This window comes from Cebus imitator, unplaced genomic scaffold (assembly GCF_001604975.1).
Source record: "Cebus imitator isolate Cc_AM_T3 unplaced genomic scaffold, Cebus_imitator-1.0 Scaffold119, whole genome shotgun sequence".
In the NCBI taxonomy this organism is placed as follows: Eukaryota; Metazoa; Chordata; class Mammalia; order Primates; family Cebidae; genus Cebus; species Cebus imitator.
In genome coordinates, this window is record NW_016107434.1 from 956,660 (window position 1) to 982,027 (window position 25,368).

A 25,368-nucleotide genomic window follows, 5' to 3' on the forward strand; every position below is an offset into this window, starting at 1 on the left:
CAAAAAAGAGGAATATACATTTTTAAGAACAATCATGTTTCCTTAAAACAAGTCTTTTATCTTAGGTGGAAGACAGCAAATGTTCCTCATATATTATCACCATGAATTTTTCCTGACAGGTTTTCAAGTCCTATATTCATACCAAAATTTTATCTTGATTTAGTAACTAGACAAAAAGGCTGGCTTCATTTGTATGAACAGTTTTTTCAAATATGTATGTACTTGGATGCCCTTAAATTCCCCAAGTAGAAAGAAATGCTTTCCACGAAGCTGCTTATTCCTAGTAACCCACATCAGAGCTGACACATGAAAAATGGTGAAATTACTGAAGGTAGTCCAGCCTGAATAAGGACTACCTTATTAGTTCAGGTACTTGCATCTCCCTAATTTTCATATTAATCATGTGTCCATCTTTCTCTGAAATAGGGCCATCATGCTTCATGTTGGAATTTAGCATGTAAGTAAAATGCATAGTGCTTCAAATCTCACTTGAAAATATTTGTGTGCTAAGAACAGAATGACTGATCTTATTATCACTAACAAAGTGTGAATTCTTAAAATGTTTTATTTTAGACTTGAAACTGGAAAAGTAGTATTAAGACGTTTATAAAACCAGTGATGACCACAGGCAGCCCTTAGCACCCCAAAAGATAACAAAAAGACAGTCCTCTTGTCTAAGAGAGTGGCTGTACTCTGTAATGTACCAATGTTATACATTTCTCATCAATTTTTATAGTCTCCCCTGATTAAATATATATTGACTCATAAAGTATTACCATCACATCAATTGTCACCAGATGGAAGCATATGTCATTTAAGTATAACTATCATGTAAAAATGGCAGCTTGGTTGTTTAGAAGGTATAGCATGGTACCAGCCTTTCCCAAATTTCCCTAATGCATTAGCAATCTCATAGAAAAGTGCTAATCTTTCTGTACTAGTCTGCAGCCAAACGGCAGGAAAAGTCTTTAAACAACTATTTTTTCCCTTGGCTACATATTGGTATATATTCATGGTAAACAAAAGGTTTATTGATATAGAAGAAAACGTGTTGGTGGGTTAAATTTTTCCATATTACTAGAAGATTGAAGCTGAGGTCAGCTAAATAAGCTAAGTTCAACAAAACTATCCATTAAAAATTCAAATGAATATAAATTGCTATGATATAAAACTTACATCTTCAACATCATCATCTACATAGATGGGTACCATATTTGCATCACATTCTTTCTAAATGCTGTGTCTGGAATGCTGCTAGCTCATTCTTCCTTTTCATAAAAGATAATCACTAAGTTCCTAAAGCTCAGATATCTTAAGTTACTAATAGCATCAACTTGTAATCAACAAGTCTAGGGACATTTAAAAACCACCCTGCTGGCTGGGTGTGGTGGCTCATGCCTGTAATCCCAGCACTTCCGTAAGACCGAGGCAGGAGGATCGCAAGGTCGGGAGATTGAGACACTGGTCAACCTGGTGAAACCCTGTCTCTACTAAAAATATAAAAATTAGCTGGGCATGGTGGCGTGCGCCTGTAGTCCCATCTACCTGGGAGGCTGAGACAGGAGAATCACTGGAACCCAGGAGGCGGAGGTTGCAGCGAGCTGAGATGGCACCACTGCACTCCAGCCCGGCGACAGAGCAAGACTCCATCTCAAAAAAATAAAAGCAAACAAAAACATCCTGCTCCAGAAAAAGGAAAAGAGAGGGAGGGAGGGAAGGAGGGAGGGAGGGAAGGAGGGAAGGAGGGAAGGAAGGAACGAAAGGAGGGAAGGAAAGAAAGAAAGAATGAGAAGAAAATACTTATTTTTCTAGGAGGAGCACAGAAATCCATTCTCTATGTTAACTATCCTGATTGTGTAGACACTGACTAGACTATTAAAACCATCTAGTAACTGATAGGTAAATGCTCATTTGTTGACTGCAGCAGTGTATAGCAGCAGACAGAAGCTGTGAGGGAAGCCATCCTTCCTTGCTAATATAACATGTAGAACTTGCTGCTACTGCAACACTTAATGCTCACAGTACCGAGTTATCTTTAATGCAAACACACATTTTCTGCCTTGCTTCTATGTTTTCCATTATAATGCAACACAAAAAGAGTGTACATTTCATTCCATCCCTACAAGGTTTGCATAAGCACTTCCAAGTCAGACTAAATATTGTATTGCTCTTATTACAGTGGATAAATATTTTAAAGTTTAGGAATTAAATATTTTATTTTTTCAGTATGCTCTCTGCAACTATTATGGACTTTTCACAGCTTCTTCATTCATGGGAAATCTGTAGGGTTTCCTGTTTTAAATGTAAGGCTGTTATTTGCTTCCCCAAACAGAAACAGATCAGAGTTAACAAATACGTTCAATAAATCACTTCTTACCTGATGTTAATAAGAACACCATACTTCTCTACATAAAGAAAGAGACTTTTCTACAAGGCATGTATCTTTTCTTATAATAAAAGTTTGCTAACAAAAAAATGAATCAAGTACATCTTTAAGTATACAATTACACTCTTCATTTGTATAACAGCAGATTGTTTTTTGTTTTGTTCTGTTTTGTTTTTTGGCATCCATCTCCTTACTTGACACAGGTATTTCTCACACTAAATTAAGACAACCTATCCTGAGAAAAGCATGTCCTGAGCTGTTTGGTTGAAATTTTCCCCAAAATCCAAGAGGCTGTTTAGACATTTGCCTTAAAAGAAGTAGACTAATTATGTCAACTGATTTATTAATAGGTGAAGTTCTTTGTCCAATTATTAAAAGTACAAAGAGATAAGGGAGCAATTTAAATGTCTAATGCACCTCAAAACCTTTTTTTTCCCAAAGGCAATTATAATTGTAAGCAAAGTAACTCTAGATAGGCCCCTTAGGTTTCATTCGGGTTTAAAGAAAATCATAACAATAACATTACCTCATTGGCCAGGTCCAGGAGCACTGGGGCAGCTCCATTTTTTACCACTCCATTCAAGTACCTAGACAAGACAAAGCCAAGTGGTAATGCAGCGACAAGAAAAGGCCAGCACAGACTTGTCAGCATCCCCTGTGTGTGTATACGTTTCTCCTGGGCAAATGCCATGCTCAACTCTAGTTTCAAGGCTTTTAAATCTAGTTTCAACTCTAGTTTTCCTATGACAGTAAGCTACTGTCATAGGAAAGCACTGAAGGGAAAAATAACCAAAATAACTCATCTTAAAACCACTGGAAGCTAGGAAGCTGAGGGTGGGGGCAGGAGATGTAAATACTTAGGTCTCCTTTTTTTCTTTCACCTCCCAACATATAATGTAAATAAGAGGAACTATCCATATCACTCTGCCTTGTCTCTACCACAGACAACCATTGCATGGAAAGGACAGAAGTTGACTTCTATAGTTTGAGAAAAGCATTCAAACACCCATCTCGCCTTTTCCTTTACCTCTGTTTCATAGGGCTGCTTGACACCTTATTAAGAAAACAATGGAACAGACATGTCATCAGTGGGTCAGCACACCTGTGACAGGCAATATAAGCCATCACCTTACCTGCCCTGGATTTCTGTAAGAACCTCCCGCTCTCATTATCCTCTCACTCCATATGGAAAAAAACTACAAAACTCCCCCAAAATACCCAAACAAAACAAAACCCCTAACATGGAAGCTAGGGTGATTAAAAGAAAATAAAACAGAAATTTGGATGTGTCATTCTCCTCCTTAACACACTTCAAGGCCCCACATTAAATCTCAAGATTAAATTATAACCATTTAACAGCTCTTGAAAGGGTCTTCATAATCTGGTTCCTACCTACTCTACTCTGCCAGTCTCATCTCTAGTCAATGTCTCCCACTCCTGTCCCTCACCTGGATAACTCACGATTCAATTCAGATGTCACCTTCTTCAAGCCACTACCATATAAGACTAAGTTAAGTGCTCCTCATATGTAATCGAGGAATACCTTGCACATCTTTCTATCATGTAACGTAGCATATTGTATATGCCTATTATTTGGCTACCTCAGACCTATCCCTCCCTGTAATGTTGAAAGCCTCATGAAGGTTGAAGAATTGTATTTTATTCCACTTATTATACCTTGCATGTACTTCATTTATAGTAGGTGATTATATAATAAAAATACACCTTATATTTTTCCTTTAATAAATGAACAATTAAATAATTTTTTTAAAACCACACTGGACAAGAAAGCAGAATAAGGTATGGACATTTTCCCTACAGTATATTAGAGTGAATAAGTTCTGGATATTTGCCTTAGAGTAAAAAACAAGGTCAACAGGTGAGGTCTTTCACATAACTGCCAGGAGCAGGTACTAAATTATATTATTTCATGAGTATATTTATAAAGTTGTATAATTTTCCTGTAAGCAATGTGGTGTAACAGCAAATTATTTAAGATGGGGAGAGCCTCTGATCATTATAACTTCAAAATAAGTCTAACAAAGCCATTTTCCATATACTGGGACTAGCCTTGAATATATTATTTGGGAAACTAATTGGGAAATAAGGACTTTCAGAAACAAGATGAAAAAGAAAAAGAAAACAAGGCAGATGTGCTTTAGAGAAAGGTCCCTGGGAAATAGGTCTGTTAAGAACCTCACATCAATTTTCACGAACAAGTCCACTGCACTGATACAACCCAAGGAACCAATCAATTCAGTCGAGTCAGACCAGCTAATTGGGTGTTTGTAACCACCGGAAGTGCATATTACTGAGGGTTCTGATTTTGGGTCAGCATATTAAGGCTACACCGATACTGGGATATCTTTACAGCTTTCTACTTCAGTTTCAGTACCCAACAAATATTTTGGAATGCTGTGTGTCAGGTCCTATTCCAGGTTCTAAAGGACCACCAGGGAAGAAAAGAAAAAAAAACCATTCATGGTCCCACCATCACAGACATTATATTACAGTGATGACACAAACAATAAAAAGACAGGGAGATAAATACACAGAATAACGGTATATGCTAGAATAAAATGTAAACTTAGATGAGAAGCTCAGGAAGCCCCTCTCTGAGGAGGTGACACTTGCATAGAAACCAGCATGAAAAGGAGGTACATGCCATGGTAAGAGGTGACTGTAAATAGTGAAAGAGAGTAGGTAGATGCCCAACTACCTCTTATATCAGACAGCTGTTGCTTTAAGTCAAAATGACATGGCTTCATGTAAAAGTTGCATCAATCATTATCCTGCTAATGACCAATGAAGCACTTCTATTAAGTTTAAAGAAACAGAAGGTGGGTAAAAAATAATAACCCCCTGTTTCTATGCATTCTATGGAATATTAAAAGCATAATCATACTTAATACTGTGGAAATTCCTAATTATGAGGTTGGTAAAGCTTCCCAGTTGGTCATATAAAGAAACCAAACCCCATGGCACTGATAAAACCCATCTGGGCTCTCTTAGCTGGTAAATAATAAAGCTATGGAACCCTGAGAAAGAACCCTGATCCCTCAGGGCCTAGTGAGGTGCCGCATATGTTGAACTTGGTGGATCTGCTCTGAATGTATTTGTTTCCCAATCTGTTTCCCAACAATATCCTATAATACTTCATAAGTGCTAGGAAAAAAAATTAAGTTTAATTTGAGGTTATATTTGTCTTTTCTGGAAACTGTAATTATCCCCCACATCTAAGTGACAGATCAGGCTTTATTTAAATTTTCAGATATGCAATCAAAGGAACATACTAACTACAGAAAATATTCCATAAAGACATAATTAGAAAATCCCAATACCACCTTTCTCTGCATCCTCATGGTATCTTGTGCAAACTTACAGCATTGCACTTTTCACACTGGTATAGTATAGTTTGGTCCTGTTTCCAGCTAGCCTGAATGTTCTTTGGGGTAGGGCTACACAAATGAATGCTGAATCTTCATCCAACCTTGGCAAAGATCTGAATTGCAATTGGGATATAAGGACGTCACTCTCAACACTACATTAAGGTGACCTGGGCTCCCTTCCTAACACCCAGAAGAATTCATGTGTCTCCGCATTCTTACTAGCATTGAGTTGATATCAATTAAGAATTCAGAGTCTGTATCTTTTTTCTTGTTGAGACGAAGTCTTGCTCTGTCACCCCAGCTGGAGTACAGCAGCATGATCTCAGCTCACTGCAACCTCCACCTCCTAGTTTCAAGCGATTCTCCTGCCTCAGCCACCCAAGTAGCTAGGATTACAGCTGTGTGCCACCACACCTGGCTAGTTTTTGTGCTTTTAGTAGAGACAGAGTTTCACCATGTTGGCCAGGCTGGTCTTGAACTCCTGACATCAGGGGATCTGCCTGCCTCGGCCTCCCATCAGAGTCTGTATTTTACGTGATTTCATCACAGTTAACAGAAACGTCATAACATCCAGATAGTAGAAAATGTTTTCTGGCTGGGCACGGTGGCTCACACCTGTAATCCCAGCACTTTGGGAGGCCAAGGCAGTGGATCACTTGAGGCCAGGAATTTGAGACCAGCCTGCACAACATTGCAAAACCTTGTCTCTACTAAAGGCACAAAATTAGATCAACATGGTGGCGTGTGCCTGTAATCCCAAATACTCAGGAGGCTGAGACACAAGAATCGCTTGAACCCAGGAGGTAGGGGTTGCAGTGAGCCGAGACAGCACCACTGCACTGCAGCCTGAGCGACAGAGCAAGGCCCTGTATCAAAAAAATATATAATCATTAAAAAATTTCAAAAAACGTTTTCTCAAGCTTCTGAATTATTGAAGAAATTTCCTCGATTCTCCATGTTGTATACAAATAGACATAGCTCAAGAGTTTATTTTGAAAACAATCTCCATTCTTTCACACTGTACTAATGCCATTTCATTTCTAAACAGGAAACATTCTTGGTGAAATTTATTTAGGTTCGCCTAAATTGGTGCACAAGACCCTATGTGCACATGCACACAGTTGGTCAGATGTGCAAGTCCCCATCAACAGTGGTTTAGAAATACTGTCTCCGTTTCCTCCCTTCTAGCACACTGGCCGAGGAGCCAGCTTTAGCAGCATTAGAAGATCAGATCAACAGAACATTATTCACATGTTCACATGTAAAAAAATGTTGGCTTAAACATGATATTGGTAATATATATGTGATAAAATAGTTTCTGAAATTTTGGACCACTTTTTTGTTCAGTTAGCACCATCTATTTTACACTCATTATGCCCTGTTTACGATGCTAGAAACCAACAATACAAATGTAACACACGGTACCTGCCTTCAACTGTTAATTTTAGTGGGAAAAGAGCTGTGTATGGAAGTATGTAAAATGCAGCAAGAGAAGTGCTAACAGAGGTATGTTTATACAGAGTGCTGTGGGAGTTCCAAGAATTATCGATCTGGGGTATCTGGGGCAACTTGTTTATATAGTAGTCTAGAAACAAACTTATCACCTTTACTAGTTTGTAGGGAAGTGGAAGGTGTTCCAAGCTGAGAGAAAACACTCAGTGACAGGGCTGTGGATTTTCTTAGGCCACAGCATGGAGAACTTTGCCTTATATCTGAAATGAGTACCTACTAGTTTCATCTTAGATATGAATGAGTCATTCACACTCAAAAAACATCATAAAATGAGCCTTCTCTGAGGATCTTTTAAGGATGATTTCACCCATACGATGTCTATTTGTTAGTCCTCCTGTAGCAAAGCTAGAGGATGATATAGCTTCTGTATAAAGCGGTTTTAATTGGCAAATAGGTGTCAGGAATGGAGCCCAGGTCACCTTAATATAGCATTAAGGATGACATCCTTTTATCCCAATTGCAATTCAGGTCTTTGCCAGAGTTGGACGAGCGTTCAATGTTCATTTGTTTTTGCGTAGCTCTACCCCAAAGAGTTTTCAGGCTAGCTGGAGACAAAAGCAAACCATTATACCGGTGTGAAAAGTACAATGCTGTATGTCTGCACAAGATGCTATGAGGATGCAGAGAAATATAGCATTAGGATTTTCTGATTTTATCTTTATGGAATATTTTTTGTAATTAGTTATGTTCCTTTGATTGCATATCTGAAAATTTAAATAAAGCCTGATCTGTCACTTAGATGTGGGGGATAACTAAAGTTTCCAGAAAACAACAATAAAACTTCAAATTAAATTTTTTTTTCCTAGCACTTACGAAGTGTTAAAGGATATAGTTAGGAAACAGATTGGAAAACAAACACATTCAGAGCAGATCCACCCTGTTCAACAGATGCAACCAGTACATTTCTAGACAGTAATTTGAGAATATATAATACTTTTTAAAAATGTTCACATTGTTTACACCAATAATTACATATATAGAAATGTTAAGAAACTCATGCAGAAATGCGGACTCATGCATCAAGATGTTTATCACAGTATTATTTACAATAATAGAACATTGGAAACATATGTACAACAAAGGGATTAATTCAGTAAATTATGATTCTTTCGTATGATGAAATAAGGCAATCAAAAAATGTTTACAAAAAGCCTTTTAAAAAATAATATATCATATACATTTTTCCAAGCATAAAACTCTAGATTCACAATTGCTTATATAAGATGACCACATCAGTATAAAAATGGGCTGACAAAAGACTAAAATGAAAAACGCCATTAGGTATCTCTGAGTGGCACAATTATGGGCAATCATTCATTCCTTTTTAATATCATTACAAATGTGCTTGCTTTTCACAATAGCTGAGTATTACTTTATAAAAGAAAAAAATCAAATAAAATTGCCATTAACATTTTCAAAATGCTTAAATATGTTTTGATATAACAAACACAATTTGGCTTTATTCTAATCTGCTGGAAAACAAACAAAAACCTTTTAAGGCCAATTTACCTTAGCACAGACAGGAACATTTGACCTGCACATTTCAAACAAAAGGCTACTGAGGTCAATTCATCTGAAAGGTAACAACATGGCCTGTCCCCAAGCACAAAATGCAGGGCACAAAGTCAGGGAGCAGGTTGGTAAAGTCAGAAAGTGCTCAGACTGCTTTCTTCTGCGACTCTCCATTACAGTCTAACTTCATGTTTTTGTTTCAAATGCTGTAACTCTTTGAAATAATTGAGACTGTCACATTTAAATAAATTTAAAGAAATGTATTTATGTATTCTCACTATTATCCACTCAGCTATTCATCATTGGGTATCCTTAAAGGTATTTATGTCTGGGCCAGGCATGGTGGCTCAGGCCTGTAATCCTAGCACTTTGGGAGGCCGAGGTGGGAGATCACTTGAGGTCAGAAGTTTAAGACTAGCTTGGGCAAGGTAGCAAGACCCTGCCTCTATAAAAAATTTTTTTTTTTAAAATTAGCTGGCCACAGTGGTGTGCACCTATAGTCCCAGCTACTCAGGAGACTGAGGCAGTAGGATTGTCTGAGGCCAGGAGTTTGAGGCTGCAGTGAGTTATGATCATGCCACTGCACCTCAGACTAGGGGACAGAGAGAGACACTGTCTCAAAAAAAAAAAAGAAAGATATTTATTTCTGACCTATAATATCCAGATAATCCAACAAAAGTATGTTCATGCTTCAATTATTACATACACCTTTTAATGAAACTTAGACTTTAAATAGCAGCACCTAGTGATCCTAGACATCATCTATTAGTAATTAAAACAACCTTCTTACAATGAGGCAAATGAGTATCAGAGGACAGCCCCATGACCTGTTAGTGGATCTCCAATTTTCTAGGAAAAGAGCACACTTTCCTTTAAAATGCTTTATTTTCTTTGTACACGCTACAAGTCTTTAAAATCTGGATATAAAATCATACTTTTATATGACAGCCTAGGACTATAATGTTTACAAAGAAGAATGTATTTTTTGGCATGTAAATAACCCTTCAGTGCTTCTTTGAAGAGTCTGGATACCAACACAGTTGCAGGCTTCATAGCACTTCATGGGCCATTCTTAATTTCATATGTATAATTTAGGTTATGATTTTAATTTGAATGTCAATTTCACCAACAAGGTTATGACTTTCGAATAAATCATTAAACTTCACAAGGTTTTGTTTAGAGAGGATCTCTCCTAGACACAAAAGTGTGTGTGTGTCTGTGTCTATGTGTATGTAATGAGTGCATGTATCTTTAATAGGTATTACTACTCCAAACAAAGTGTATCTTTTACTACATATGGAAGAGTGAGTAATATTTTTTTTTTTTTTTTTGAGATGGAGTTTCGCTCTTGTTACCCAGGCTGGAGTGCAATGGCGCGATCTCGGCTCACCGCAACCTCCGCCTCCTGGGTTCAGGCAATTCTCCTGCCTCAGCCTCCTGAGTAGCTGGGATTACAGGCACGTGCCACCATGCCCAGCTGATTTTTTGTATTTTTAGTAGAGACGGGGTTTCACCGTGTTGACCAGGATGGTCTCGATCTCTTGACCTCGTGATCCACCCACCTCGGCCTCCCAAAGTGCTGGGATTACAGGCGTGAGCCACTGCGCCCGGCTGGCAAGAGTGAGTAATTTTTTTAAAAAAAATCTAATTTCTGTGATGTTTCTGTTCAATATCCCTTTCTTGATTCCAAATAAAATGACTTCACCAAAATATGACACCAATATTTTATCCACACATTTATTCCATTCATAAAATTTTTACACGTAAAAATCATTCATCTAAAATCAGTAGTGTCACTCTCTCCACAGAAAGGTTCCTCTGTCAATCTTAAGTATAATAATTTAAGAGCAGATTTCAAACAGCTTTCATTTCCAATGTGCCCTTGAAATATTTAAGAAACCAACCAACAATTTCTAATGCAAACCATTACCATTTACTGTTATAAATTATTCAGTCATACTACAATGACAATATAAATTTTAGAATTAAAAAAATCAGAGTCTTTTTAAAGATTCTGTTTATTTCAGAACAAGAAGTTGAAAACTATTTATAATAAATTAGGCTGAAATTAAAATATCTCCTCGATACTATGCTGTTGATTTAATACCCAAGATTGACTTTTAAAAATATAAAATCCCCTTTAAAATGTGACAGTTACACACTATATCTCCATGTGCCTTTACTTGATATGTCCTTTTTCCTTTCTAAAATGGTTATCTTAATATCTATGATGCCAAAATACAATGGCATCCAAATTCAATCTTATTTTTTCAACTTGCTAATCTAATGAAAATTGGTTTGAGAACTTTCAAATACATGTAGATATATGTATATATGAGCATATGCATGTAGACAAAATATGCACTTATATAATGTTTCAAGTAGCCAACTGAGATTTCATAATATTTAACTACATCTCAAACAGTATGTGTGTGTGTGTGCGCGCGCACACACACACACACACACACACACACACACACACAGTCAAGACAGCCTTACCATATTCTTCAGATCTACGAAACAAAGCATTTGAAAATTCATTCAAAAACATACGAAAACTTTTGAATAAAAGACTTAAAACAGAATGTCTTGAGATATGATATAGAAAATTAATAACCTAACTTATTCACAGTTATTATTACAATTAATAGGTACTATGATACCCTCTAGTGGGGCAGGAAGGTCATACCTCTGGTAATAACTTTCAATTGCTTCTGAAGTATGATGTTTGGCATGCGTTCTTTTAATGTGTTTCTAAAAAAAAAAAAAAAAATCCTTGTTATATCATAGATGAGGTTCAAAACAAGAATGACATATTTCTTGATCCCAATGACTAGCACATAGGGAACAATGAATAATAGTTTGGGGATTTTGGTAATGGCAGGACTTCTTTTTCTTCTCGTCTATGAACCTATGCATTTTAATCTCTATTGCTTGGCTGGATGTCTTCAGACTGTACCACAAGGTACAGTATATATGTAAAAGCCAACAGGGTCATAGTAATTGAATGTAAATAAGTTTGCTTAGGGCTGCAGAGGGCAAAGAAAAACTTGTTCCCTCTTTCAACCTTTGTATTAATTTTCCCTCGATTCAATTCCATCTAAGTCCTCTGCACTGTGGTTTTACAATCCAATTGCCATTTTTAACCAGGAAGAACATTGCTTAAAAACAACTTATTTGAAAACTACAAAAAGTAATTCCATAGAGACTTGCCACTTGACTGACACCTGTCATCTCATGATAAATGACTCCATTTTCTGCCTCTCTTGCCTTCTGCCACTCCAGCAATGGTCATTTATCATCATCTCTGTCAGCAATGGAAAGCGGCACTGACAGTGCAAGTCAGCAAACATTTAGCACATGGAACCACGCAACACAGGGAAATTATTATTGTCAGAATAATAATGGTTTAGCATAATTTATTACAGGTCCACCAAATAAGCAAAGGCTAGATGTTATTAGACAGATGGATGGGTAGGCTTGGCAGGCCTCCACCGAGACACAGGCGGTGCTTGATGTGGAAAGGAGAACATCCTCCAACCCAATCAGAGAGCTGGCAGTTCAATTACAAAGAAATAAAGGGACATTCATCATTCAATTAGGCACCTGTCAACCCTCACAAAGGAGAAAACTTCTAACCTGGTACTCCTGGGAGAAGATGCTCAGCAGAGTGGCCTGCGATTGACTGGAACAAATAAAAGAAGGACAAAGTTAATTACTGGAGTGCACGGCAAAGAAACAAAAGAGAAAGGAGCTTCAAAGGTAGGCCTGCTGCCCTGTAATCTAACAGAACATGAAAACAAGTGTGGAAAAGTTGTTCCAGATGAACACCTCAAACAATGGCTTCCTGCTGCTGGGTCAAGGACAGAGAAAAAGGGAAAGGGGAAAATACAGATGGTCTCAAAGCAACTATCCCATTATTTGGATTTTTTAAACTTTAGAATGATTGTAAATCATATTTGTAGAATGCAATGGTGTTAAAAGGGACCACAAGAAAGCAAGGCTTATTTTTGTTAATAAGTGACACAGTTCAATCTCATAAACTGTAGACAACATGCACTTCTTTCACTGACAATGTTCTGAAATTAATTTTGTTAGCAGACAGGTATTCTCCTCTACAGCTGTCCCAGTTTCAGAGGGAAAACTCTGGTCTTTGCTAGAAGTAGCACAGTGACCACGGGAACATTCCCACTGATACTGGCATGCTATGAAAATAGAAGCTTTCACAGCAGGAAGCAGAGGTCCTTGGAGTGAATCGTTCCTAAAGGCTGCCCTAAGCCTTATTCATCTAAGACAACACACAATGTCAAACACCTGGCAATGAAGCAAACTGAAAAAATGTTCTTCACAAGTGGGAATTTTCCTTTTGCAATTGTTAACATTTAGCAATGGCATGGAATTTTTCTTTCTCTAAAAAGCAGTCAATACCCACTGCTACTCTTTTCCACTGTCCTCTATAGTTAGGTCTACCTTATCATATCTTGAAAACAATTATTTCCATTTTCCTACTAAAGCTATCTGAATAGATGACATTTTAAATAATTAGACTTTTATAGTATGCCAAAGTACTGTGAATACATTTTTTCTATTTATAAATGAAACAACCTCTTAAGCTCGTCAAAGGTAATTTGAGGAGTGTGAAATAAAGTGACACCGTATTTGTTTACCCACTGTCTTAGTGTTGTCATCTTCTAGATAACATTACAAATTTGGCTTCTAACACTTTCTACCCTTACCAAATTACAAGACTAGGTTAAAAAAAATACCATTAATTTTCACCAAGGAAACTGATGCATTATTAAAGGACGATTTCAATAACTCAAAAGTACAGAGAAATGATTAAATACAATTATAAATTCATTATAGTCTGATTTTTTCAATTTCCCTTTAAAATTGAAAAGCATCTTTGAAAGAGCCAATTTTATGTAAGCATCTTCCTATTTTTCCTGGCTCAAGTGAGCTTAACATCCAAATCACATACCCTAGTAGGGTTGCTGAAACTAACCTTCTGGGAAAAAAAGAAAATGACAAAATGAAGCCCAAATCTTTGTAAACCACTTAATAAATTAATGTTAGATATTTATATGCCATAAATAGACCCCCTCTTCAATATACAGCAAAATATATTTATGTTATTAACCATTTAATAGTACACAAAATGTCATTATTTATGCTTCAAAACAGATGATAGAAATAAATATATTTGGAATGAGAAAGTCAGGGACCAATGGCTAATGAGAAGAAAACTAGACTGTAAATAAAATATACCGTAATTGTAGATGCCCAGAATGGGAAGACTAAGAGGCAGTTGGAGAAATAAGTTCAAGAATAAATAGTTCACAGTGACAAGTTGGCCAGGAGTTGAGGGTACTGTATAAACCAGGGATAGGACAATGCCTTTAGCTAGAAAAATGTCTTCAAACTGCTTAGAATTCAATTCAGCTAAAACCACGGACACAGCTTGTGGAGGAGCTCGGTTTTTCTATGGCTGAGAGGGTTAGAGAGATTTTGCCAGCTTTCACTGGGGTTTGTAAAAACTGGCTAGAACTATTAATAAAAAAAGAAAATGACTTACATATACATGGTAACCAGACTTGGGTCCAAAACGCTTTGGTTTTGTTTGACTAATCCAAAGCTGTAGAGAATGAAGTGACCTTTGCTACATAACCTGCCAGCCAACTATCTGTTTCTGCAAGTGCTAACCTTATCGAAGAGCGTTCTGATAAAATGTCACACCATAAGGAGCAGGGAAGTAGTTTTAGTATAACCAAGGCATTGATTTCACTTGTGTATGATTTTTACTTTCTTCCAATGTTTTAATGCTGAGAAGTGACACTGGAGGGAGAGACTGCAGGTCAGGAGAGGAACTGAGTCCCATGATCTCAAGGCTATCGTTCTGAGGAACTTACCACCTCTACCCTGCCCCACTGTACCCTCTCCCCGTGTTTGATCCGTTTTGGCCAAGGGGAACACAAGTTACAGCATACATTCAACTTTACTATGTTCACAAGAAATATGGTTTCCACCTAAAGAGGAGAGGAGAAAGATTCTGTACAACTGAAAGGTCTACACTGAACATCACAGTCCATCATTCAACAGTACCACTGTGCATCTACAATGTCCTAAGGTAACACGTATGGGAAAATACGCCGTCAGAATCAAAGAACTAAATAAGATGGACAGGAGTTGATTTAGAAGAGATTTTCAAGTATACACACAAAAGTACACATATAAAAAAGGCAAAAATTACAACACTGTCAAGTATTCACATTTTTTAATAGAAAATCAAGTAAATCATACCCTGAATCTTTACATTTTATACCACTTAGCATATATGGGATTTTAAATTTACATAATCAAAAATGCAGTCATTTAATTTATACCAAACACCCAAGACGTAGTATTAAAACCCTATCAAAACAGTTTTGCTTATATTTTTCCCATGCTACTCTCCCAGATTTAGCTCCGCACCCTGCAGCTGTCTGGGTGAAGGAAAGCATGTGAGGGGACCCAAAGAATGGCTTTGTAAAACCCTGTCCAAGTCTGGAACGGCAACAGCCCTCAAGAAAAAACCAGCACCGTGAGGATGGCAGACAGAATATGGAAAGAGCTTAGGTCCTTGAGGACACTGTTGAACTGCTCGAGAGACCATGGAATTGAACTGACCAGCCTCCATTCTTACCCTGTGAAAGAATACATGTCTATTTTTTTTTTAACCTCCAAACCAAAGAAATAAAACTCTTCCCAGGCTTCTGTGTTCTTTAGTAAGGTGGAGACATGATGAAGGGCTTGGAGACAAGGTGCTCCATAATGGTGGCACATGTACAAGACAGAACACTTGAGAGGGGTTATCTATTTCCAAAATTTCTAGTTCTCCCTTGAGCTGACGGCTATATTTGGCTTTCCTAAAATTGTTCTTCTGTCACTGAGTTGCTAAATTGATGTGCCTTGAGATCATAAAATGGTGTGTGATTTTCTCATGTAGAGTTTAAACATTAATGGGGTACTATTTGTTCTCATGTTATACTGCATTCAACCTTCTTCAAATGCCTGATATATAAACAGGCAACAAACTAGTTCCTCATGTGATATTTAACTCAATGTGCTCCCAAGGCCACCCAGCTAAGATACTCAATGATGTGAAAGAGCATCAGAGAGTTGGGAGAGTACAGCATAGACTAAGGGAAGAGCTGGGCACAGACTTAGTTGCCATATAATAATCATATAAAGTTGAGGTCCTTATGTTTTCACATGGAGACCTAATGCATGCAGAATCTTAGAAGATATTGCACGTTTTATGTTCCTCCTCTTCTTGAGTATGCAATCTCTGAAAAAAACCATAAGGAAGTAAATGCCCTTATCTTAAAGCTCCTTTTCTATAGAATCTAGGAAGCTTAAATGTGTACACTCTACTAGGCTTAAAATTCTCTGAGAAAAATAAAAAATATATATATTATTTCTGGAGCTCAGGAAGAAGCAAATCAATTCAAGAGAGATAAAGCAGAATACTCCTACATCGCATTATACTTGCATATATTTGGACATCTCATAATTGCTAGGCATAACCTCTCTAAATCTGTGAGGAATACAATGGAACACTGGCTGTCTACAGTTAATGATTCAGAGTGCTAGTCAAGACATATTTTCTATAAAAGCAATGCAGCTACATTCTCCTGACCACCCTCCCCTCGACAAACCTACATACAAATTTGAAATGTAGAGCCATTTTCCCCTCTGAAATCAAAATAGAATGCAACAAGATAGCAAGACGTGACACAATACTACCACAAACTTTGGTTATTTTTCAGGAACACAATGTAAAGCGGAAAATAATGTGTAGGGAAATTACTGAGAGGAAAAAAGGGAAAAATCTGTAAACTAAATTCAAGACATAAAAATGTATCCATCTTATCTCTCACCCTGTGTCTTTTCTTCCTAATTTCCAACTTCATATCAAGAAACCAAACATTTTATGCCTAACCACAGCAAATATCCCCATAAACGATTACTAGGTAGATGGCAACATTAAGTTTTGTAGTAATCAACTATTAAAAAAAAACTTCTTAAAAACTGTAGGTCAAATATAGAGTTCAACATCAGTATCTGTTAGGGGGGATTGGTTTCTGAACCCTCATGGATATCAAAAGCTGTGGATGTTCGAGTCACTTATGTAAAATGGCAAAGTATTTGCATATAACCCATGCACATTCTCCCATATACTTTAAATCATCTCTTGATTACATATAATACCTACTACAATATAAATGCTATGTGAACAGTTGTGAATACTGTTTTGGGTTTGTTGTTGTAGCTGTTTTGTTTTTTGTTAGTCTTTGAGACAGAGTCTTGCTCTGTCACCCAGGCTGGAGTGCCGTGGCACAACCTTGGTTCACTGCAACCTCCACCTCCCAGGTTCAAGAGATTCTCCTGTCTTAGCCACCAGAGTAGCTGGGAATACAGGCATGCGCCATCGTGCCTCGCACACATACAAAACACAAAATTTTTGTATTTTTAGTAGACAAGGGTTTTCATTATGTAGGCCAGGCTAGTCTCTTCACTCCTGTTCTCAGGTGAACCGCCCACCTTGGCCTCCCCAAGGGCTGGGATTACAGGCGCAAGCCACTGCACCCAGCCTGGTTTTTTATTTGTAGTTTTTGTTGTTGTTGCAGGGTTGCTTTTATTGTTTTGTTTCCCCCCACAAATATTATCAATCTGTTGTTGGCTGAATATGCCAATATGGAACCCACATATATAGATGGTGAGCTGTATGTATAAGAAAAAAGTGGTTACTGCCCCAGACTTTCAACTACTTTTTCTGGTAAACTGAAGATACGTTCAAACAGCTCTATAACTGCATTTGCGCTTGATGCTGTGCTGGCACTTAATTTTATTCTCACAACAATCTTCTGAGATAGGTACTGCTATCCTCCTTATTTTAAAGATGGGGAAATGAAGGAAGAGAAGTTAAGTAAAATACACAATTAAACAGCTAGAAAAGCAGTGGAGCTGAGAATCAAAATTTGGATCCAATTCCAGAGCCCACACGCTTCATCACAATGCTAATCTGCCTTCCTAACAGTTCCCAGAAAAGGGTTCCGCAAATCATGTATGCTAATACGCTGCTTAAGCATGTATATGTTACATTACATTCCAAACAACCCTGAAATGTGGGGCATGTTACTTTTTTGCTAGAAAATTAAAGGCACAGGAGGTCAAGTGTTTTGACCAAATTCCATGGCTTTAGACAATACTCCCTTTTTAAGAAATCAAATTGCAGTTTTCCTTTAACTTCATAAAAAAATGTTCGTTTATGTGTTTAAAGATAAAGGAACTACTGACTGCAGGAAACAGTCAGGGATTAAGACTGTGTGGTCACTGGGGTCTGTTGGGGGAGTGGCTGGGGTGGGACAGCAGAGGGTGGGGAGGGATAACATTGGGAGAAATACCTGATGGAGGTGATGGGGGGGCGGGGAATAGGGGCAGCAAACCACCACGGCATGTGTGTAACCCATGCAACAATCCTGCAAGATCTGCACATGTACCCCAGAACTTAAAGTACAATAAAAGAAAAAAAAAAAGACTGTGTGGTAATTTCCACTATTCTCCCTGTAGCAATATTGCCGGAAGTGTGTCTATCTGACTACTTATGTATCTTTTGCTCAAATGTTATTCACTTCATATTAACTATAAAGCAGCTTTAAATCCTTCCCTGAACAAGGCAGGCAAATATAAATAATCGAGTCATCTTCTCTACAGAGGATGTAGGGGTCTTCTGCAAATGTTAATTTTATAAAACAATATTCAACGTAGAGTTTCCTAGTTATAAAATAGTGCATCTTCTGTGTCAAATTCAGACGTCCACTCTTAGAATTCATTCTGGACTATAATTTTCCCGTGTTTTTGCTCTAAATCTGATGTGTATGAATCTGTCTATGTTTATCTATACACACACACACACACTCTCTTAAAAATTGTGCGTTAAACATACTTTTTTGTAACATGCTTTCATAAGATACTAATATTTATCCATGTTATTATATATTCCTTATTAAAATTATTTTTATTGGAAATAAAACACAAAAACCCACATGGATCAAATGCACAGCCCAATGAATTAACCTTTTTTTAAAAAGCATATAACCACTTACGTTAACAAACAGAACACTGCCAGCACCCCAAGAGATAACGCATTCAACCACTACCCTCCCTCCCTCTCACAATGATCCAATTCTAATCTTTGTTTTTCTTGACAGTTTTACCACCCAAATATGTACCCTCCCTTAGGTTCTACAGGTTAGTTTTGCCTGTCTGTAAACTTTATGTTAAGTGCATTCCACAGCATGCACTCTGCATCTGGCTTCTTTCACTCACCAATATGTCTGTGAGAGTTAGCCATGCTAATATAAGGGCAGTTAATTCATTTTCATCACTTGTAGCATATTCTATCGAATGAGTATATCCTAAATTTATCTATTGTATTGTTGAATATTACTACTGTGAACTCACTCCTGTGTGAGTCTCTTTGTGTACAAGCACACGCATTTCTGATGGGTATAAACGTAGGAGTCGAATTCCAGGTCATCTGTCACGCAGGAGTCTAATTCTGGGTCATCGACATGCACATCTCCACTTTAGCAGATACTGTCAAACAATTTTTCAAGTGTTTGTAACAACTTTAAACTCCCACCAACAATACAGAAAAGTTCCCACTACTGTACATCCTCATCACACTTTCTCTCAATCCACAGTTTGCCTTTTCATTGTCTTTGTGGTACCTTTTGAAGTACAAAACTTTTTGATGTTGATGAAGTCCAATTGATTCTTTTGTTTTAGTACCTTTTGTATCTTGTCTAAGAAATTTTTGCTTACCCAGTTTCATGCAGATATTTTCAAACATTTTTCCAGAAGATTAATAGCTTTGGCTTTTATATTTCGGTCTATGGTCTACCTTCAATTAACTTTGTGTGTTAAAGCAGGAATCACTGTTTGTTTTCATTATTTCCATACAAATATAAAACTGACCACACGTGTTGGTGCCTCTGAGGAAGCCAAATATCTGAGAATCTATTTTGGGACTTTCTAATCTGTTCCACAGATTTGTATGTTTATCTCTACATAGATATCACACCATTTTGATGACTGTAGTTAAACCAGGTGCACTCAATGTAGGTACTAAAATATTCAGGTTTAAATCTATCATCTTACTAAATGGTACCGTCTTATCTACTACATGTACCATTTCTCTCCATTCCTGGGTACTTTTCATATAATTCAATGTTTGTTCACTACTTTTCCACTTGCAACTTAAAGGTTACATACTCTTTTACTGTTCCTTTAACAGTCACTCTAGAAAGCCATGTTGCCTCCTCAATTTATCAAAATGTATTATTAACTGGTAATTTATTGCTTCCTGAAAAATATAAAAAACATTGCAACACTATTGAAAGTTCCCCCTCCAGGAACATAGGATGCTATTGAAACTGTCTGTATATTTCTTAAATCTCAGAAGACATTGCTACTATTTCATGTATCTTTTGCTTATTCAGATTTACTTAAAGATGTTTCATCTCATTGTTCTTCATTCCTTCCTTCCATTCCACTCTTTCATTTCCATTACATTCTTTTAATAATTCTACCAAGGCAGATTTGTTGATGATGTCTGGCAACAACCTGTGGCTCTTTGTAATGACAATCTTAGACCTCTATCTGGCTTTAATATTTTCTTTTATCTTTGCTTTTTACAAGTTTCAACTACAAAAATCCTGCTTAGAATTTGTTGAACTTCACTATGTAGCTGTGTGCCTTTCATCGTTTTGGGAATATACTCTACCATAATTTCTTCAGCATTGCTTTTGCATTCAAGCTCCTCCCCTTGAGACTCCCAATGACTCTGTCAGCCTTCTCTACTGTATCCTCTATTTCTTAGTTTCTCTTCATACTTTCCACCCTTTTCTTATTATATGTTGCATTCTGGTACTTTCTTGTGACCCACCTTCCAGTGTACTAATCCTCTCTTCAGTAATGTCTAATTTACCGTTAAACTGATCCACTGAGTTAAATCCATCCAATATTGATTGCTGTATTTTTCAGTTCTAAATTTTCTATTTGATTCTTCTTCATATAAATTCCCTGCAGAATGTTTCAATCTCTTTTTTAACTCTTTGAATAAAGTACAATTCTAGTAATTCTGTTTGGTAGTCCCAATAACTGGATCTTCTTTGAGTCTAGTACTACAGCCTTTACAGGCTCTCATTCGTGTTGTCATGTGTCCTTATGAAACTCAGTATCTCTCATTATGTGCCATACTACACTTGTCCTTTGGTACACACAAAGGATTGATTTTAGGACCCCCAAGGATACCCCAAAAATCTGTGTATACTCAAGTTCCAAAGTCAGCCCTGCAGGACTCACTTATATAAAAAGTTGGTCCTCTATACATGTGAGTTTCACATCTTGCAAATACTGCATTTTCAATCTAAGTTTAGTTGAATAAAAGGCCTATATAAGTGGACCCACACAGACACACATGTTGTTCAAGGGCTAGTTGTATCTGAAAAACTGTTTCATAAAATATCTAAAGGCTGGCTGGGCGTGGTGGCTCACGCCTGTAATCCTAGCACTTTGGGAGGCCAAGGCAGATGGATTGCCTGAGCTCAGAAACTTGAGACCAGCCTGGGCAACACAGTGAAAGCTAATCTCTACTAAAATACAAAAAATTAGCCGCACATAGCAGCATACACCCGTAGTCCCAGCTACTCAGGAGGCCGAGGCACGAGAATTGCTAGAATCCAGGAGGCATAGGTTGCAGAGAGCCAAGATCGCATCACTGCACTCCAGCCTGAGGAACAGAGTGAGACTCTATCTCTCTTACAAAAAAAAAAAAAAAAAAATCTAAAGGCTGAAATGTTTTCTCCAGAGAGAATTCTGACTTGATACTGGGAACACCAGGAGTATAAAATCACCTTAGTCAATTTCAGGTATTAATTTTTGCTGCCAATCAGATAAATCTGAAACTGTCAGGAGGAGATACTTCCATCTCAGTTCGCACTGACTCCTAAGGTATAGTCTGTTAGAGTCCTCCCTTACCAAAGCTTGGAATATTTTTAAGACCTTTCACCTTTTGTAGGCCCTCTTCTCTAAACTTTGTCCTCTAGCCCTATAAAGCTGTTAAAAGTTCTGCTCAGGACTTGACTAGACTGTATCTAATCAAAAGTAATTAAATTAGAATTCAAAATTAAAAACATAGTCCTCCAAACAAATTTCAGAAATTAAAAAATGCATTCCTACATTACTCATAGATGAAAGAGGAAGTCATGATAGAAACAACAAAAATGCATAACATTGAGCAATGATGGTGGTATGTATCAAAGTTCATGAGAACTTTATATCATCAACTGGACTGTAGGAAAAAAAGGAGAAAGGAACTGGTTTTACTGTAGGATATCTTAGCAAACTATGGATCCTACCAAACAAAATAAAATAGAAAAATAAACAAGAACGTCAAGAAGAAATAAAACAAACAAATCCTCCCTATTTGCAGATGAGGTGGCTTTCTACATAGAAACAGCAAGAGGATCTACAAACAAGGTATAAAACTAGTATCTCAGAAAGGTAACTGGAGACAAGATTAATATAAAAAATAAGAATTCTTATAAATTAGTACTATCCAATGAGAGAATGGAATAGAAAAACAGATCTCATTCACAATCAAAACCATAAAGTATTTAGAAACGTGTATTTTAAAAAAATATATGAAACTTTTGAAAAAAGTTATAAAACATTACTGAAGAACGTAAAAGAGTTTCTGACTAAACATAGAAATGTGACATTTTTATAAAGAAAGTATCATGGGTGGGCTGGGCATGGTGGCTCATGCCTGTAATCCCAGCACTTTGGGAGGCTGAGATGAGCAGATCACTTGAGGCGTGGAGTTCGAGACCAGCCTGGGTAATACAATGGTCTTCACTTAAAATAGAAAAAATAAACTAGGCATGGTAGTACATGCCTGTAGTCCCAACTATTTGAGTGATTGAGGCAGTAGAATTGCTTGAACCTGTGAGATGGAGGTTGCAGTGAGCTGAGGTCCCACCACTGCAATCCAGCCTGGGACAGAGTATGACTCTGCCTCCAAAAAAAAAAAAAAAAAAAGGTAATAGGTGGAAAGATAGTGTAAATAAAATTGTTAGTTCTCCACACATTAATCTATAATTTTAATAAAAGCTATCAAATTCACAACAGAGTCTTCTGGTAGAACATAATAAATTTATGTTAAAATTCAAGAAGAATATATAAGAATAGCTAACAAATTCTGGAAAGCAGTAACACGTGGGAAGCTTATGCTACCAGGTACCAGCATAAATAAATGTCAAAAAACGTAGTATTTACCCCCCAAAAAAACACATTAACATTACAGAATTACATTCACATTTAACACCACTTAAAAGTATCAAACAGCAAAATATAATGACAGATTTTTTGTGAATATATGTATGGATGTGGTAAAAGAAACACATAAGATTGATAAGCACTAAACTCAAGATAATAGTTACCTCAGGTGACAGAGAAGAGGAAAGAAATCAGAGAAGTACATTCAATCACATCGACAATATTTTATTAAAAAATAAAAATCCGAAGGGGAAAGGGAAGATAGAACAGTATTAGAATATGTCATTTCTGTAAAAGTAATAAGCACCTGAAGCAAATACAAACAGATGTATATTCAAAGGGTTCATTTATCATTCTCTGTTCTTTCATATTTGTGCTATATTTCATAATAAAATTAATTAGGCAGGCAAAAAGACAAGAAGGAAAAAATTGAGGAGGGGTTGGATAAATTGACCTTTAAGATTCTTTTCTGCTCTAAGTCCCACCCTTTTCTAAATGTTCTGATTTAATGACAGTCTTAAGTACCTAAACTTCTTTCATTTCTAATTAAATTTAGGTATTAACTTTTTAGAACAAGTCATAACATAAATCAGATAAAGAGTAAGAGGCTGTGTGACACTTAATTTCACTTGCAAGACCAGGCTTCTGGCCATTTTTCTCTGAAGTAACCTCAATAACTTCAACACATTATATAAATAATAGATTTGTTAGAAATGTTTATTAGGCATCTTTTTACATGCGGTCTCTTCAGTCTTTTTTTTTTTTTTTTGCCCTACATGCTGCTGGGGGAGAGAACCCTCTCCTTCCCCTCTGGAAATTCAGTAATTAGAGTCTATAAAATAAACTGACAATAGATTAGCAGAAGAAAAGATGTACACATTTATTACATGTATATGCATGGGAGGTCCCACAAACTATGAGATTCAGAGAAGGGCCAGATGGTTGAAGCTATGGGACGGCGAGGGTAGGAACTGTACTATAAACAAAGATCATCTTATTATGCAGATAAAGTCTCCGAGGTGGCAGCCCTCAGAAGAACAAGTGAAAAGTCTGTCTGGGTGTGGTGTCCTGGGCATGGAGACCTGTCAGTCTCCTCTTCTGTGTCATGAGTAAGGTCTCTGGTTAGTGCAGATTTCAGGGAAGGTATTCATGACAATCACATTCCTTCTGGAGGAACATCCCTTAGTCAGGTGAGAGAGCTTCAGAGAAAGCTCCTCCCTGTGTTTCAGAGGGGTGAGAGACTGAGGAGCAGGAGGTCCAAGACACTGTAGTCTTGAAGCTGCAAAGATATAGAGAAATTGGAACCCTCATACATTGTCGGTGGGATTGCAAAATGGTGTATCTGTTTTGGAAAACAGTTTGTTTCCAAACACATTAAATACAGAGTTATGGTAAGGCATGGTGGCTCAGACCTGTGATCACAACATTTAGGGAGGCTGAGGCAGGAGAATCACTTGAGCTCAAGAGTTCAAGACCAGCCTAGGCAATATAGTTAGACTACATCTCTACAAAAAATTCCTTAAAAAGTTAGCTGGGCAAGGTGGTGCATATCTATAGTTCCAGCTACTTGGGAGGCTGAGGTGGGGAGATCACTTGAGCCCAGAAGTTCAGGGCTGCAGTGAGCTACAATTGTGTCACTTTACTTCAGCCTGGGCAACAGAGTGACACCCTGTCTCAAATAATATGCATAATAAACATACATAAATAGATGAGTTAAAAACACAAAGTTATCATATGATCCAGTAATTTTTCTCACAGGTATATACCTAAGAGAACTAAAAACATGTTTCTCAACAAAAGTCTATTAAAAAAAAATGTTCACAGCAACATTATACATAATGGCTGAAAAGCAGTAACAACTCAAATGTCCATGAACTGATAAATGGATAAATAAAATGTGATATACTCATTGAACGGAATATTATCCAGCAATAAGAAGAAATAAAGTACTGGTATATGGTAAGACACAGATAAATCTTTAAAATATATGAATGGAAACATCCAGTCACAAAGGCCACATCTTGTATGATTCCATTTATATGAAATATCCAGAATAGGAAAATAAACAGAAGTAGAAAGCAGATTAGTAGTTGTCAGGGACAGGAGCAGGAATGACCAGGAGTGACTGATAATTAACACGGGATTTCTTTTGGAGATGATGAAAACATTCTGATATTAGGCAGT

The 25,368-nt window shown here is 37.1% G+C and overlaps 1 protein-coding gene across 4 annotated transcripts in view; it reads right to left on the minus strand.

The window, feature by feature from the left end:
• The window catches only part of CDIN1 (CDAN1 interacting nuclease 1), a 275,096-nt gene that overhangs the window by 200,315 nt on the left and 49,413 nt on the right, over window positions 1-25,368 (minus strand). For all 4 annotated transcript variants that reach the window (XM_037742369.1, XM_037742367.1, XM_017539511.2 and 1 more), the window contains exons 2-4: window positions 12,439-12,484; window positions 11,489-11,553; window positions 2,913-2,973 (exon numbers count right to left, since the gene is read on the minus strand). In XM_037742369.1, coding sequence (XP_037598297.1) covers window positions 2,913-2,973; window positions 11,489-11,553; window positions 12,439-12,484 — 172 coding nt within the window. The remainder of the gene's footprint in view (window positions 1-2,912; window positions 2,974-11,488; window positions 11,554-12,438; window positions 12,485-25,368) is intronic.